The sequence below is a fragment of the Varanus komodoensis genome, unplaced genomic scaffold (assembly GCF_004798865.1).
Source record: "Varanus komodoensis strain SLA01 unplaced genomic scaffold, ASM479886v1 scaffold20_1, whole genome shotgun sequence".
In the NCBI taxonomy this organism is placed as follows: domain Eukaryota; kingdom Metazoa; phylum Chordata; class Lepidosauria; order Squamata; family Varanidae; genus Varanus; species Varanus komodoensis.
The window spans coordinates 20,243,967-20,260,653 of record NW_025335587.1 but is presented as its reverse complement, the minus strand read 5'-3'; the positions used below and the strand labels follow the sequence as shown (position 1 = coordinate 20,260,653).

The following is a 16,687-nucleotide window of genomic DNA, read 5'->3' as shown; positions in this document are numbered from 1 at the left end:
ATGCCAGGACACCCCCTTTTCCTAACCCTAACCCTACCCTGGTGCACACCCTAACCCTAATACAGGGGTATAGTTCCCCTGGTAAGAGGGCGATTTTGAAAAAGCCTTCCCGGAGTAGCTTTTTCTGTGCTGCTCATCGTTTCTGCCCGTCCTAAACACATGCCAACCATCAAAACCATGCCAGGACTCCACCTTTTCCTAACCCTAACGCTACCCTGGTGCACACCCTAACCCTAATATAGGGGTATAATTCCCCTGGTAAGAGGGCGATTTTGAAAAAGCCTTCCTGGAGTAGCTTTTTCTGCGCAGCTCACCATTTCTGCCCGTCCTAAACACATTCCAACCATCCAAACCATGCCAGGACACCCCCTTTTCCTAACCCTAACCCTACCCTGGTGCACACCCTAACCCTAATATAGGGGTATACTTCCCCTGGTAAGAGGGCGATTTTGAAAAACCCTTCCTAGAGTAGCTTTTTCTTCACAGCTCATCATTTCTGCCCACTCTAAACACATTCCAACCATCAAATCCATGCCAGGACGCCTCCTTTTTCTAACCCTAACCCAGTGATGGTGAAAATTTTAGAGACCGAGTGCCCAAATTGCAACCCAAAACCCACTTATCTATCGCAAAGTGCCAAGATTGTAATAAAACCTGAAAACTGAGATTTTAGTTTAGAAAAAGCACCTCACAGCCAGTCCAAGCAAATATATACTCGCATTTATCCTGAGCAGTGCACTGATCAGCCATGCGAAAACTCGGACGAGTTGCAGCTAATGAGTCACGGCTCGTGGCCTCATCGCCTGGCGCCACTATTCCTTTCCGAGCGTGCGCATAGCCCCTGTGTGCGCTGTTGTCCGATGCTCGGCTGCTGGCGCGATGCTGGAGCGACTTGCTTGCGTGCCCGCTGGGGCACATGTGCCCCAGGTTCGCCACCACTGGTCTTGGGCATGGTTGGATGTGTTTCTGTGGCATTAGGAAATAAGGTAGACTTTCCCAACCGAGTGCATCTCAGGTTTGTTTATTTTATTCATTTTATGTATTTTTATGTTGCTCATCAGCCAAAAAAGGCATCTGGAGCACATTCCTTGGAGTCGGTAAAACCAGACAATCCCTGTGTTGCGGACGTGCAATCTAAAAATGCGCCACACAAATGGAAAAGGGGAGGAGGAGGGAAGAGGAAAAACCGAATTAATGTTTCAGTCGGACTGCAGTTATGGGCCCGCTTCCCCTTTCAGCTGCATCTGTTTGGATTCCTGCTTCTGCCTTCACAGCCGGCACAGCTAACGATTCAGGAATGCTGGCAGTTGGGGAGCCCAAGGTCTGGAGGGCGCACCAGGTTTCGGAAAGGGCGCAACCTGGAGGGCGCACCAGGTGACTCTTTTTCAACAGCAGGAGGGTCCCCAATACAGCCCGTCCCTGCAAACACTTATGATGAGCAAAAAACAAACTTTGTAAAAAGAGTTCTTCATAGTTGCATGGATGGAAAAACATCCTGCACGCCAAACGGAATAGTTGACGTAGGAGGGGAAAGGGCTTCGTTGTTCGGAGGTGGTGAATGTTGAACAGTGGCGGGAGGAAAAGGTTCCCGTTCGCGTTGGCTTCCGCAAGCCTCGCAGATTCGCCCATTGATTGCAAACACACCTGGCCTCTGGTTTCTCGGTGCTTTGGGGAACTGAACCGGATCCCTCGCTATGGAAAAGCTGCTCTCGCGTGGCTGCCGGCGGTGTTTCCGGCAGCAGCGAGCTGGGTCACGGCCTGGCCACGCATTCCACACAGGGTGCCTGGGGGCCGTTCTGCTGGAACGGACAGGCGGCCAGGCCATGTTCCATGTGAAGGTCATCGCAGAGCGGAAAAAATGGCACCCGTCAAACGGAACGTTTGTTTGTCGAGGCTGCGCTCCTCTCGTGTGAAAACGCAGCGCTGGCTGCAGGGGACCCGGCGCATTTTATGGGCATTCTTGGGAACTGGCGCGTGTGTTTGCCGGGGGGGGATCCTGGGGGGGCCGGGGCACAGAAGGGATCCTGCCACATCCCTGGGCTCTGTGCTCATGCCCTCAACTTCCCTGCTCGGCCCCCTTCCAAAAGGCTCAGTGGCTCTCAGCCAGACGTTTGCTCAACCCCACCTGAGTGCTCCTCCGATGGGGAATTTGGCCTGTGGGCTGGAGAAGGTTCGGACCCCCCCCACCCGCCTTGGCAGGAACCGCTGGGGCTCAGACCCAGTTCAGTTCTGCCCTGGCGCTGGCGCTTCCCTGGCCCGGTGGCCGGCCACAGACCACGGCTGCTCCGGGGCTGCTCCAGCTGGCCTTTGTCAGGCAAAGTGAAGCCACTGACTCGCCGGCCAGCGGGCTATAAATACGAAGCACTTGCCTTCCTGCCCTTGTTTGGTTGTCGCACCAGGGGGCCAGCCGCCTCCTGCTTTTCCGCACGCCCCGCAGCTGGGCTCCTGGACCTTTCCCACTGATGCTCGGCTTAAATTTAAACCCGATTTAAGTTTGTCCTTTGGGCAAACCTGATCATTATTACATTGTGTTTCCCTGAGAAAGAGCCGAAGGCATCTTGCACGCTCCCCTTCCTCTCCATTATATCCTCTCAACTACCCTGCGGAGTAGCTCAGGCCGAGAGGGAGTGGCTGGCCCCAAAACGCCTGGGAGCCTCGTGGCCACGTGGGGACCAGAACCCCCTCCCACCACACCGCCTCTGTCTAATCTGCCTGCTTCGTCCTCGCAGCTCTCCTTGGCATTCTTTCCATTGTTCTGTCGCTGGTGCTAGTATAAGACGCAGAGGGGTATCTTGATAAAACAGGGAAGCCAGCTGCCGCCCTCCGGCACGAGTCCATCAAAAAATGGCGGGTTTAGCATGAAGCGGCCTGGCTCGCTTCGGGAACCAAAACCACAACCGGGGCAGGGAGATGAGCTCTGCCCCGTTACGGCTTCCGTGGCAGGGGAGTTAAGGCAGCGGCGGCCGCCTTCAGAAAGGCGAGGGGAGACCCCTCCGTGGGGCGCGGCCCCGTCCCCCAGCTCAGGCCGCTGCAGCTGTCGAAACGCGGCCGGGGCTTGTGTGGGCCGCTGGCACCATGTCCAGAAAGAATGCCTGCTATCTCCGCGTCACCCCCCGCCCCGCCACCCCCCCACCCCAGAAACACAGCAGCCTTTGTCTCGGGCGTTTACGATGCCCCAGTGCAGCACAGAGGCGGCACTGTGCTTCCTCGATGAGCGGTGCTCCCTTCCCCCTTCTGGAGCGTGTGCTTTGCTGGATGCGGGGGGTGGGGGTGGGGGGTATCTTTCCATCAGCCCGTCTGTTCTCCTCTCCCCTGCGGGCGGGGGGGTGAGCGTGTCAGGAGAAAGCGTGGAGGAGATGGCCCGTTTTGGTACGGGCTGTCCCAACACAGAATGTTGCCAACTTCAGTATGGGGGGGGTCCATTCTTCAGCTGGCAGTCTAATGGGGTGGGGGGGGGGGACAGAGGTCAATCTTCTAAACACCCAAGCTCCTCTTTCAAGGGGTCTGGACAGAAAGCCGCTTCTAGCGCTAAGGCAGCAACGGGCGACTGCTGGCCCGTCGGATGTCTTGGCCTACAGTTCCCATCCGCCAGAGCCAGCATGCCCAGTGGTGCAGGGCGATGGGGGCTGGAAGCCAGAACATCTGGAAGGCCGCAAGCAGCCCACCCACGGTTTTATCCTGCTTCTGGGCCCCAAACTGGTTTACGAGGCCGTAAAATCTAGTGCAGTTTTGGGCGGAGAAGGAGATCTCTTTGCCGATGCACCAAAGGGGGATTGAGGGGCACATGAAGAAGCAAAGTTCAGGGATATAACGCCATAACATACCTTCGTCTCTCCTTCATAATTCAGCGTTTGTGCTTACGTGGTCCCAGCCCCCGAGACTTTTCCAGGCAGCTCCAAGCCGGCCTCCTCCTTTTTTTGCCGGTCAAGTTCAAGTCTCAGGAACGGTTCCTTGCAGCTCACGCCAAGGGCAGCATTTCTCCGGCCATGTTGGCCAGGAATGATGGGCGTTTTAGTCCGCCAGGCTAGCCCCCCTCACAGGGTTGTTGTTGTGAGGATAACGGGGGGGGGGAGGCTGGCCTGGATTCCTCACAGGAGCAAAGAAGCTAGGATTGAAATGCCGCATAACCATCATCGCTACAACCACTCTCCGTTGGGCGGATGAGCAGTTCTCAGGACCACAGGCAGCTTCTCTCCTTGGTTCTGCCTCAGTTTCCCCTTTGCCCACTTTTAGTTTGGAAGTTCCAAGGCCCAGGACTGTTCCTCTATGACGCGCCAGATCCCTACCCTGATGGCCTTTCTCCTGCTCCTCCTCTTCTAGGTTCCATCCCATCTGCAAAGCGTACCGGGATCCCCGCACCTCGGGAGTTGCCGACCACGGTAACCCGAGAGAAGGCAGTCCTGAGACCCAGAAAGGCCCAGCCCAGCCCGACTTCTTCAGGAACGCCAACGCCCACCAAGCACTCGCGGCCCACCCTCAAGTCCAAGAATGAGGCGGAGGGCGCCGATCGGTCGGTCCTGGAGGCCCAGGTCAAGGGGCTTTTGGCCGAGGCCAAGGCGAAGGATTCCGAGATCACCAGACTCCGGAGCGAGCTGAAGAAATGGCTGGAGAAAGAGCCACCGGGGGGCTATGACCCCGTCGAGCTGATGGATCCGAGTGGAGAGCCGTTGATCCAGGCTCTCCGGGAGAAGAACTGGACTTTCCAGCAGGAACTCCTGAGTGTGAGGGAAGAGAACCAGCGGCTGAAAGAAAAACTGAGTCACCTGGAGCACTCGCCGTTGTCCGATACCATGAGCAGCAGCAGCCTTCCGACCCCCACCACGCAGGAGTCCAGCTTCGGCAGCCCAACGAAGCCCCCCGCCCATGGTGACGGGGGCGACAGCCACCCCTGCGTCAACGGCCCCCCCTTGCGGAACTCCAGCTCCTCCAGCAGCGACGTGACCAAGGCGTCCCTCTCGCCCGACGCGTCCGACTTTGAGCACATCCTGGACGTGCCGTCGAGGCCGCTCTCGTCCGCCAGCAGCAACCCCTTCAAGGCCTCGCAGTGCTCGACCGCGGGGAGCTCCCCCAACAACGTCAGCGACCTGTCCGTGGCCTCCCTGACCGAGAGGATCCAGCGCATGGAGGAGAACCACCACTGCACGGCGGAGGAGCTGCAGGCCACCCTGCAGGAGCTGTCCGACCAGCAGCAGGTGGTGCAGGAGCTGACCGCCGAGAACGAGAAGCTGGCCGAGGAGAAGGCCCTGCTGGAGAGCTCCTTCTCCCAGCAGCGCGAGCGGGCCGAGCAGCTGGCCAGCGAGAACGAGAAGCTGAGCGCCCGTCTGCAGGAGCGCCCCAAGGGCGACGAGCTGGAGCAGCGCTGTGCCGAGCTGCAGGAGAAGGCGCAGTTCGAGCGGGAGAAGATGCTGAACATCCAGCAGCAGCTCACCTGCAGCCTCCGGAGCCTGGAGCGCGAGCACCAGGAGTCCCAGGCAGCCGTCAGGAGCCTGCGGGAGGAGAAGGAGCGGCTGGCCGCCCTCCTGGAGGCCGAGCGGCAGGGCGGCGCGGCCCTGGCCAGGACCCTGGAGGACTGCAAGGTCTCCCTGGAGGGGCTGAAGATCGAGAGCAGCTCCCTCCGGTCCCAGCTGGAGAGCGAGAGGAGGAAGGCCGCGGCGATGGATGCCGTGGGGGGTGGCGCCGGCTGCTCGGAGGTCCAGGAGATGCTGAAAGGGGCCCGCGCGGAGAAGGACCAGCTGGAGCTCACGTGCACCGAGCTGCGGCAGGAGCTCCTGAAGGCGCACAGCGAGGTCAAGACGCTGCAGGGGCAGCTGGCCAAGGTAAGGCTGGGCGGCCCTGTGGCCCCTCGGGTTCGGGGCCAGGCGCTCCGCCGTAGCGAGAGGCAGCCGTTCTTCTCGCGCCCAGCCGTGTGCTTCCGGGGGTGGGGGGCAGAAGTGTGGGAAACGGGGTGCTGCATTAAATAGGGCGGATGAGGGAAGAGGTCAGGGGGCTGAGCCCAACCCTCAGGGGTTCTGCAGGTGGCCGCACCCACTTCTCCTGGCCTCTCGTACAGGCAGCGCTGAAATAGATGGACCAAGGCTCCTGCTGCTACATAATGATTGTAGTAGTGGCGGTAATCATTTCATTTCTGTAGCACCACTTAGCCAGAGCGCCCTGGGCAGTTTACTGCAGGTGCCTTGGGTCAGTCTGAAGCCACTTCCCACTAGGATAAATCAAGTCTTTATTCAGAACCATGAAGTCTAGAATCTTGCCTGAGCTTGCTTGTGCCATCTCTCGTTAGAGCTGGAAAGGGCCTCTGCTTGAGACGATACTGGGCTGGACATAAGGTATCTTCCTGAGTATCGGATGGCGGGGTGGTATTGCCATATGGGCCAGTGTGGGGCTGGGACTCAGGCAATCCCGGTTCGCGTCCCCGCTCGGCCATGGAGCCCACTGGGTGACTCTGGGCCAGTCGCATATTCTCAACCCAACCTACCTCACAGGGTGGTTGTTGTGGGGATATTGCGGAGAGCAGGAGGAGCAGAATGGTGTGTGTCACTTTGCATTCCGTAAAAAAAAAATGCAGGATATAAATCTGCATGAATAAGCATGGTTATGCCCCTTGCCCCTTTCTCACCGCCTCCCCACTCCAGCCCCTCAGTGCTTCCTCTTCCCCTCTCAGGCAGATGGGCCTTTAGTGCAGCTCCGTGCTCTGGCCAGGCCTCTGGTGCGTGCCCACGTCTGCCCTTTAATTCTGTTTGTGCCTCGCTGGGTAACCCAAGCCTGCAGTTAACCTTCGCCCAGCTCGGAAAACCGCCCCTCCATCCCCACTGAGGGTGCGGCCCGTGGGAAGGGCCGTTGTGTCAGCGGAAGGGAAGCCGGGCGCCCGGCCACGCAGCACCACCTGGTTGCAGGGACTGGAAATTGGAGATCCTTTTGGCTGGAGTTGGCAGTGACCGCAGCTACCTAGGAGGGGAAGGGGGGGCGACCTGCCCCTCTGGAGACCTCGTGGGAGGCCGTGGAGGATGACGAACGAGGGCAAAACCGATGAAATGTTTTTAACCTAGGTTTGGTTGCCAAATTGTCGCTGGGTTTGTTTTATTTCATTTTATTGTTTTAAATCCACATTTCCTGAGTTTTATTCCTTCCTTCCTCTGCAGTCCATTGCTGGCTCTTCTTTCTGAAATGATAAAATGAGTGGCTAGCCTCCCCTACGCTGGAGTCACCGGACCACAACACCCATCACCCCCAGCCCACGACAGCCATGCAGCTTCATGCTGCAGGCCCATGTGACCGAAGAGTTCCACCCTTTGCCACCTTGAGCGTTTTGCAGGGAGGGAAATCCCATTATTGTTCTTATTGCATTGCATGTATTTTCCTTCTTGCTTCCTCTAGTCAGGGAGATTTGAAAAATCTTCAAAAAACTTTTTAAAAGGGAGGCCAGGATCTGTATCAGTCATGCGCAGCTCTCTGTCCCTTATGAATGCGACATATCACAGATCAGGGTAGGAGCTCAACAGTGCTGGCCCCAGGGCAGGAGACATGCCCCATGTCCCAGCTAGAAGCCCTGAAGATAACTTACTGATCCTGAGCACAGCCAGGCAGAGATAATCCTTACAATTCGCATCATTTTTCCTACATAGAATGATTTCTTTAAATTCCAGCTTGCACACACTCCCGATTAGGACGAATCGATCCACGTTGGCATCCCTCTGTTTCTCTTATTTCCACCATTAAGTTCGGTTCCTCTGGCACGTGGGGTGTTTCTCAAGGCCAGACTGCACAGTGGCTTTAGAAGCGGGAGGTTAGGTAACAGATCTCTCCTCTGCCTCGACTCGGGACAGGGGAGAGGTCACTAAAATGGGAGCCAAGGATGCTCCGGCAGCTGGGACTCGAGGCTTGCCGGCACCGCCTCCCCCTGGTCCTGGAGCATCCTTCCGGGGCAGCCCAGCTCGGTTGCTAAGGGGCCCTTCTGATCCCCAGGTCGAGAAGGAACGCGGGGAGCTGAAGGAGGCCTGTGAGCAGCAGTCCGAGCAGCTAAGCCGAACTAGCCTCAAGCTGCAGGAGAAGACGGCGGAGAACGAACTGGAGATCAAGAACCTGAAGGAGACCATCTTCGAGCTGGAGGACCAGGTGGAACAGCACCGGGCCGTCCGGTTGCACAACAACCAGCTCATCGGCGACTTGGAGAGTAAGTTGACCCACGAGGAGCAAAAGCCCGGCCTGCCGGCGGACCTAGAACGCGAGGGCGCGTCGTGCGCTCCTTCCCCTCGTTCTGACTTTCCCAGCCCAGAGCCTGTGAGAAGGGTTGGACTGCATATCCCAGCATCCTCCCTCCAGCATGGCTGGCTGGGCTGATGGGTGCTGCAGTCCGGCACTTCTGGGAAGCCTGGTCTAAATTGAATGGAGCAAAGCGACAAAGGCTCAGGAAGTTTGGGGGGGGGGTGCGTGCGCGCAGTTTTATTCCTGGAAGGGATCCAAACTGTTTTGCCCCCACGTGATACCTGTGCGCTTTCTCTGGGGCCGAACCACGCCGTTCCCCAAGAATACAGCATATGCCAAACACGAGAGGGCTCACAGCACCAGCTTTTTATCTTCTCTGGTTTTATTTGCTCCCAGTTCTAAATTAAATCTTTAAAAAGTGAATTAGCCTCGAATTGGCTTTTTCATACCGTATTTTGCACACTTCCTGGTTTACTCATGTGTGCTGTTTAAAAGAAACCCACTTGTAAGCTGATTTGAGATTACCCATGACGCCCCCCCCCCCCCGCCAGAAAAGAAGGGAAGGAGGAGTACCGAGTCTTCTAGATAGCTGGTGTAAGCCTTGTGCGTGACCATGTGGTCAGAGGTCTCTGGATCGGGGCCATCAAATGCGTGAGAGGCGCGCAAGATCGCCTCCTGCTGGCAGGAGCAGAACGCATCAGCTTGCCTTGTCCGCTTGCTTGCAACTTGCTTTCAGTAAAACAGCGGAAATGCTGCGCATGAAATCAAACTTAAACACACCCGTGTAGCCAACCAACCAACCAACCAAAAAGTGCTCTATTTAAAAGAGATTAGAACGAAAGATGTAGCTAAGGTACAAGCCAGCAGCGGTGCTGGAGGTTGGAAAAGGCACTAACAACCTTAAAAAAAACTTGGTTTCCGAACCGGGGGCGATTGAAAGGTGTTTGCCTGGATCTGGGAAAAACAAAGCAGCAGAGGGGCCAGGCGACTCCCGTGGGGCGGGGGTGTTTTGCAGCTAGGGCGCCACCACAGAGAAAGCCCTTCCTTCGCTCGTCCCCGGCCTTTGGCGAGCGCGGCCAGAGAAGGGCCTCTGAGGGCAGTCTCAGGACCTAGGGCATGCGATCCCTCGGGAAGCCTGGCCCCAGGCGGTTTCGGTCTTTGCGCCAGCAGAATGCAGGCTGTGAAGATCACCCAACGCAGGCATGACGCATGCGAACTGCTGGGCTCGCCGCTCACGCTGCCCTATTTCGGTCTGGCTGCGGCTTCCAGGCAGTCCCACTGAGCAGGCGAAACCGCCGTCGGGCTGCACGGGTACCCGGGACGGGCAGCACTCTGGCTGTGACCGCCCGATGTTGGTTGTGAGCGTGACCTGCAGGGCCCGTGCTCGGTGTCCCACTGTCCAAGCACAGTGGCGTCATCCCCACAGAGAGGATTCCACGGGAGGGGAGGGCCTTTATACTGTGGGGCCGCCTTCTCTAGCAGCACTGCTGTGCGTGAGATCTGGTCAGAACGTTTGCTCATAGCCAGACCAGAACAATCTGGGCTTCTATTAAGTGCATTTATTTTGTAGAACTTGTATAATGTGTGAGGGAGGTGGGTGTTTGTAAACTCCTTGGGGGCAGAGCTCCACTGCAGCACCTTCTCGCTGGAGGTGCTGCAAAAACCTAAATCACTCTGAATTATTATAGTGAGTGACTTCAGGAATTCTCTAGCCAGAAGTCATCGCGGCCGCATCTTGCTCAGTTCCCATTCAGAAGTGGATTTCGTTCCACAAAGAATTGGACCGCATCCCCTGACTGTCCTAGCTGACCTTTTACCTCAAAATGCTCTTCCTACCTTTGCTCCCAGGTAATCTCCTGGAGTTGGAGGACCAGAAGGCGGATTTGGAGAGGCAGCTGAAAGCCTTGAACAAGCAGATGAAGGTGAGAAGGGAACGGGGGCTGTCGCTCCCTGGCAGAGTCCTGCCGCACATGCAGCCGATCCTGGGCTTAGTCCACAAAAGCTCCCGGCAGCAAGCCTGGGAGAAACCCTTCCCGGTCTGAAACCCTGGAGAGATGTTGCATGTCAGCCTGCGCCAGGGTGTTGGACCTCCTGGGGCGCAAACCCCATGCCTGCGGGCTCCAGCGGGCCAGGCCCCTTTCCCTCGACCTCAGACAGCTTCGCAGCGTCCTGGGTTTTGTGCAAGCGTCCCCCTTCCTGCCGAGCTGCAGTGGCTGCTCGAAGGTGTGGCTACGGGCCGTCGCGAGTGTGTGCTAAAACAGTCGACTTTGCCGGCCCCGGCAGCTTTCATAAAAAAGCACCGAACCAGGACCTGCCAGGAAGCTTATGTCCCCACTTCCAGTGCTCTGCTGAAGGCCCAGGGGTCTCGGGGATGCGCTCCGAGCAAACGCTGTGAATCTCAGACCATTCTGCCCACCTGCCCATTTTGGGCGCTTTCGGACCCTGACCTGCAGGTGGGTTTCATGGAGCGATGTTGGGCGTTTTCCAGAGACCCCACTTCCAGTGCTCCACCGAAGGCCCCAACCCACCAGGGGTCTCGGGGAGCCGCCCCTAGTAAACCCTGTGAATTTCAGACAATTCTGCCCACCTGCCCATTTTTCAGAGCACTGTCATGCCCGGACTCCTCCTTTTTCTAACCCTAACCTAATCTTAGCCCTAAGTAAACTTCTGTTGAAAAGAGGACTTGGCTGTCGCTTGCATCGCTGATGCTTCGGAGCGTGGCGAGAAACCCATCCCGCCGCCTCCCACGTCTCCCCCAGAGCCGTTCCCGTCCCTCCCCGCTGACTCCCCTCCCTCGCCGCCTCCTGCCCTCGTCCACAGGAGGACGCCGAGGAGTGGCGCCGCTTCCAGGCCGATCTGCAGACCGCCGTGGTCGTGGCCAACGACATCAAGTGTGAGGCGCAGCAGGAGCTGCGGCTGGCGAAGCGCCGGCTGCTGGAAGAGGAGGAGAAGAGCGCCCGGCTGCAGAAGGAGCTGGAGGAGGCGCGGGGTGGAGGCAGCCGGTGAGTGAGGGAGGCCAGTCTCTGGCTCCCTGTCCCCCTCCCCAGCTCCCCAGCTCACCTGTGCATGAAAGTTGCCTGTGCCCTTCCCTTGGCCTGTTCCGCACGCTCGCTGTGTGTGTGTGTGTGTGTCCCCCTCTCCCTTTCTCACTCATCCTTTCTGGCAGGTTGTGTTGCGTTCGAGTGTCACTGTTTGTGCCGCGTGCTGTCAAGGATGCTTTGAAAATCGCCCCGTCTGCTACCGAAACCTCTTTTCAGGGCCAAATCCACAAAGCAGCCCGTGAGGGCAGAGGCCCCGCCATGTTCAGGGCCCCCCCACCCCCGTTGTTGTAATCCCCCTGCCCTGGTTTTCCTGCCCCGCTCATTTTATGAATGCATTTTTTATTTGTTAGGAATGATCCTATGCTGCTTCATATGCTAAAATTGCTATGCACTTGGTGTGTCTAAACCCGTTTCCCCGACCGGTGATCATTTAGCAGTTTCCCAGGTTTTGTGCCATTTTTTTCACTTGACTCTAGAAGGTTGAAAGACCTCTCCTAATAATGTCTTAGATAGAAACCCACAGGATGCACTGCCAGCTAAAATACACTGGTGGTTTTTTTAAAAAAAATTATCTATTTTGTGCCCTGCCTCCGTTTCATCGGGCCCTGCCCTCCCCTGGGAAGTGGTCCCCGAGAATGGCTTTCAGACTTCGGGCCGAAAAGGGTTCGGCACCCGAGGACACTCTGGGCCGAAATGCTTCACGGACAAGCAGCACGGCCCCAGTCGGCCCTGGCAGCCGACCCTCGTCTTGCCAGCCCGCAACGCCCCGGCTTGCACATTCAGGGGTGAGACTCGAGCTCCCGCCCAGGGTCAGCTCCCAGCACCCGGCAGCTGATAACGGGGAAAGCCTGCCCGCTGGGACTTGCTGGCCAGCACATCGCTGCTTTTGTGGTTCTTTGTATTATTTATTTCATTTATATGCCGCCCAATAGTCACAGAGGCTTGTGGGCTGGGCAGCTTCCAGTATTCCTCCGATTTCTCTGGAACCCCTAAGCTTCTATATATCCATGTACGAATTGAGCGTATTTTGGTAAAAGATGCCTCACAGTTCATTCATCCAGTGGGTTGGACGAATCTGTCATGTCTGTGCTCTCTGCTTCCTCCAAGGAGCGAGGGGCAGTGTAACCGAGGATTGTGGGCCAAGGCTCAGTGGCAGAGCCCCCGCTTGGCGTGCAGAAGGTCTCCCATCAGCATCAAGTAGGGTGGGGAAGGAGCTCGTCGATAAACCCGGAAAGGCACTTCTTTCAGTCACTGAGCTAAATGGAGCGGCCTTCAGGCTTCGGAGAAGCATGCTTCCTATTTCAGTCCTGGCAGAGTGCCTCTCTTCTGCGCAGAAAAGCCCGGGAGCAACCCGGGACTCATCCAGTTTTTCAACAGGGTGCCGGGGTAGGAGCCCCTCTGCCTAAGTCCTGGGGTGGCCTCTTCCAGGAGGTGTGACATGTGCAGAAGGACAGGGCAGCTCCAGTGACCAGGCTGCCTCAGGAAAACACGCATGCCGGTTTTCCCCGCAGGGAACCGAGGGGCCAGGGTACCACCCTGGACCCCGTCTGTGCAACTCATTGCCGGCTCGCCGCCGGCTCCCACCAGAAGGGTTCAAGGAGATGCCAGCCACCTCTCTCCTTCCACAGTGGCAGCCCTTTAAAATAGTGGAGGGCTGGATCTGTTTGCCCGAACGATGCCTTTCCTTTCAGGAGTCCTGCTTTATCGAGCTGTCTCTCCGTCTGTCTCTTTTGCTCTTTGGTTTGAGTCGTTTTCACATCTGTCTGGCTTCCTTGTCGTGTGGCAAATCCGGGTGCCAGAACACACAGCTGGAGCTTTTTGCCGGGGCCCCCTAACGAGCTCTGGGGCTCCCCACTCATCCGCTTCACCGCCATCGTCTTCTGGCCGGAGTGAGGGGCAGATGGACTAGCGGCTTGCAAAGAGCAAGTCGGGGGGCTCTTGTCCGCGGGGCCCTGCCGGTCGTGGGCCCCTGGCAGGGGCCCGGCCGCACCAGGCCTCGCTTCGGGCCCCGCTGGCTCAGACCGCTGGTCCTCTTCCCGTCGGCCTCACCGGCCCCGCACACACGCTTCCCGCATCTCCCACACGCACATGCGGACGAGCGCCTCCCTCTTGTCTCCGGAGCAGCCGGCGAAGCTGAGCCTGCGAGGCCACCAGAGCGCACCTGAACGGAAGGTAAGACATCCGCTGGCGGGCACCCCGAGGGCTCAGCAGCGGCCAGCCCCTCTTGGCGTCCAGCTAAGCGGCTCCCCACCTCCACTCACAGCTCCCACCCGAAGCTGCCGCCTGCTCCCGGAGGTGCGCCGAGCCCCCCCGCCTCTCACGGCTCGCTGCCATGTCTGTGTGTCGAAGCCTTCCCCCTCCACTGCTGTGCGCCCCCCTGTGCCGCTCCGTGCCCATGTGTCGCAGCTGTTCCGTCTCGCAGAGGGTCCGGCAGGCTGCCGGGCTTCCGCTTTGCACCTGCTCCCGGGGAGGCCATGGGGGGGCAGGGCATGCTTGTTCAACCCCGCTGCCTCCCCAATGTGGGCTGACCGTAGCTCCCTGTGGGGAGGTTGCCGCTTCAGAAGTTCTGCCCAGACTTCGCCGCGAGGAGAGAGACAGCGGTGCCCGTGAAGGGGCAACAGCAGGTGCCTGGGACGTAAGAAAAAGGACTGGTCGAGGCATTTTGGCAAGCAGTACGGCCACCCAGCTCTCTAGCAGGCAAGGACTGCTCACAGGCCACTGTCTAGGCCCAGCAAAAATAGCTCCCCTTCCTCCTGCATCCCCCATTTTCATCGGGACTGGAGTTGCCTCGGTACCAGCACGCCAGTCCTGCTCTCCCGCTAACCCCAGAAACGAGAGATCCACGGGGCAGGGCTCCTTGCTGGCTGGTTTGGCAGCCGTTCTTGGCATCTTCGTCTGTGATTCAAGCCCTGGAGTAACCCGACAGGCGAGCGAGTGCCCGCATGTAAGCTGCTGTGAACATATTCCTCGCCCCTTGCATGGAGAGGAGCCACGGTGGCCTGCTATAGAAGGCCAGTTTGCCGAGGATGGAAGGGGTTCTTTCTGTGGCCGCCCGTCAGCGCAGGCCAGACTTCCCCAGTTTGCAGTGCTGGACTGCGAGGCCCATTTTCCCCAGGCAGCTGGGACAAAGAAAGACGAAGCGGGCTGACCCAGCAAAGGTTCTGTCCAGTGATAGTCCTACTTAGAGTAGACGCACTGAAATGAATGGGGCTTAGTCACAACTAACTTCTTCCATTCATTCCCATGGGCCTACTCCAAGTAGGACTTCCCTCAGATTCATGCCGCAGTTTGGGATGAGGGCAGGTTTGAGCGACAGACTTGGTTTGCTTCATCACTCGCAGCAGGATCGTAAAATTTCTCTTCTCTTTGGCATCCCCTAAAGGCCCGTCTTTGCTGTGTCTCTGTTTTCACAGATCTCTGATTCCAGTCAATTAACCCAGCCCTGGAAAAACGCTCTGTCCAGCGTGGGACTCAGCGCCTCCTCCAACAACCTCTACTCAAAAATCAGAATTTTAACCTGAGCAACAAACATTGGCGCTCTTAAAAAGAGAGAGAGAAATCCAGTGCTATGTCTGGTCAGTCTGCAATGTAAACCACAAAGGTCATTCTTGCCCTTTCTCTTTTTCCACAATCAAATTGGCTGGCTTTTTTTTTTTTTTCCCCACCTGCTGATGGTTGTGTGAAGCTCAGAGCTTGAACTTGGCGTACCAAACAAGCTGACCTCCCTCGTGGAGAAGGGACTGCCTTCCGTGCTCACGAGGTTTTCTCCTGAGATAGTTCTGCCAGGTTACCTCTTTGTGTCTTTCGGATTTTCCCACCCGCTGCTGGGCGTGCAGGGCATGAAAATTAAGACGGCGCATTCGGAACCACTCATCGGGTGTCGTCCGCCTCCCAGGGTGTCTCGGAGACCAGCCGCTAGATGGCAGCTCTCGCCTTGGAAACACAGGAGAGTTTTTCTTGCTTCTGGATAGTTCTGGGAACAGGATGGTGGAGCGAAAGCCCATCACTTGCTGCCCTTCCTGAGATCTGTGGGCAGAGCAAGGTACCAGGGCAAGAGATGCGGCATGTGACCCAGCAAACTTGCAAGCTCTTTGGATCCCCTGGATCACAAGGGAAGCTGCGGAGTGATCCCCCCGCGGAGTGGAAAAGAATCTCGAACACTTCTTCTGGTTTGGGGGAAAATGGAAGGGGGAAAATGCTATCGCAGTGATGGCGTGGATGCTTCCCCCTTTCGCATCCTTCCCAAAGGGTTTTGTTTGGAACGGCCTACTCAGGGAAAGAGTGCGGAATCCGTGGCCACGTGCTCCGGCTGGCACTCCTGGCACTGCGCCTGCGTTTCCATGGATCGAGCGCTGGGCAGCTTGTGGAGGAGGCACTGGGGTTGCCTGTTTGGCCACCAGCCCCAGGCGGGAGCAGTGGTGGGCAAGCCAGACCCCCTCACCGTTTGGAGGGGTCCCCGGCCTGCCCCCTTGGCAGTGTGGCTCTTCCTGTGAGACTACAGCCTGGGAGTCCTCACCTCTGCACTGGCGCCCGCAAGACGTCGACTCGATCCCGCCTCGCAAGCCTGGAGCCGCAGGCCGGATTTTTCTTCAACTTGCTGCTCACAGGGTGAAAGAGGAGCCTCATGGGACGGCAGTGGGCCGGAGCCTCAGAGCCGGCCTTCCCCAAGCCGGTGCCCTCCAGATGCGCCCCTTGCCCCGGTTGGGAAAGGCTGCTCCAATCGCCGCCTCCTTTAGGGATGCAGGAACAAAAATTCACCAGGCCCCCTTGGCCGGGTTCCCTCTTCAGAGGCTCGTGTGCCGCAGTAGCTCTGTGCGCTTGCGGAGTGTCCTCCTGGCCGCTCCTCGCGCGTGTTGCCTTGTATGTGGGCAGGGAGGGAGGGGGAACCTTTGGCCAGGTGTGCCAAATAAACGTGTCCTCCATGATGAGGGTCCCAGCGCCTCGTCCTTCTCCTCTGCCTTGAGCACCCGAGCCCGGCCATTCCTCGCTGCAGTGGCCGGAAGGACAGCTTCTTTCCTGGTTTTTTTAATTTTTAAATCCGGAGGGTGGATTTTGGGACCGGGTCGTGGCGTTAACATGCGCAGCTCTGCTCGGGGAGAAGGCTGCCGTGTGGCTGGTACCTCCGTGGTCAGCAGTCGTCTGCGTCCAAAAATCCATCGCTGTATCACGGGAGAAGAGGAGGAGTTGTGCGTTACATTTCTGGCCCTGCGGGAGACGTTCGGCCGGCTGCTCTGCAAACAGCCAAGGCTGGGTGGGCCTTTGCTCCGGTCCAGCCGAGTTCCTCAGGCCGTGCAAGTGTCGGAGTGCCTGCTCGCGATGGCCCGGGCCCCATCCTCCAGCGTCCGGCACATGCCCCCCAGAGCTCCAGGGACCTCTGCCCGCCCTTTCTTCTTTCCTGCCCCTGTCAGTGAGCCCCCACCCCAAGATCTGAATGCAAGGCCCCCCCC

General features: G+C 58.0%; 1 protein-coding gene across 8 annotated transcripts in view; it reads left to right on the top strand.

Annotated features, from left to right (window-relative positions):
* The window catches only part of SPECC1 (sperm antigen with calponin homology and coiled-coil domains 1), a 66,779-nt gene that overhangs the window by 27,124 nt on the left and 22,968 nt on the right, over window positions 1-16,687 (top strand). For 7 of the 8 annotated variants that reach the window (XR_006414735.1, XR_006414736.1, XM_044430146.1 and 4 more), the window contains 4 exons: window positions 4,321-5,816; window positions 7,960-8,167; window positions 10,048-10,121; window positions 11,020-11,201. Coding sequence is in view for 6 of the 8 variants with exons in the window: in XM_044430146.1 (XP_044286081.1) it covers window positions 4,321-5,816; window positions 7,960-8,167; window positions 10,048-10,121; window positions 11,020-11,201 (1,960 nt within the window). In the remaining 2 variants the exon portion in view is untranslated. Of the gene's footprint in view, window positions 1-4,320; window positions 5,817-7,959; window positions 8,168-10,047; window positions 10,122-11,019; window positions 11,202-14,653; window positions 16,663-16,687 lie in introns of those variants that run through there. The other variant, XM_044430151.1, reaches the window with a different exon arrangement.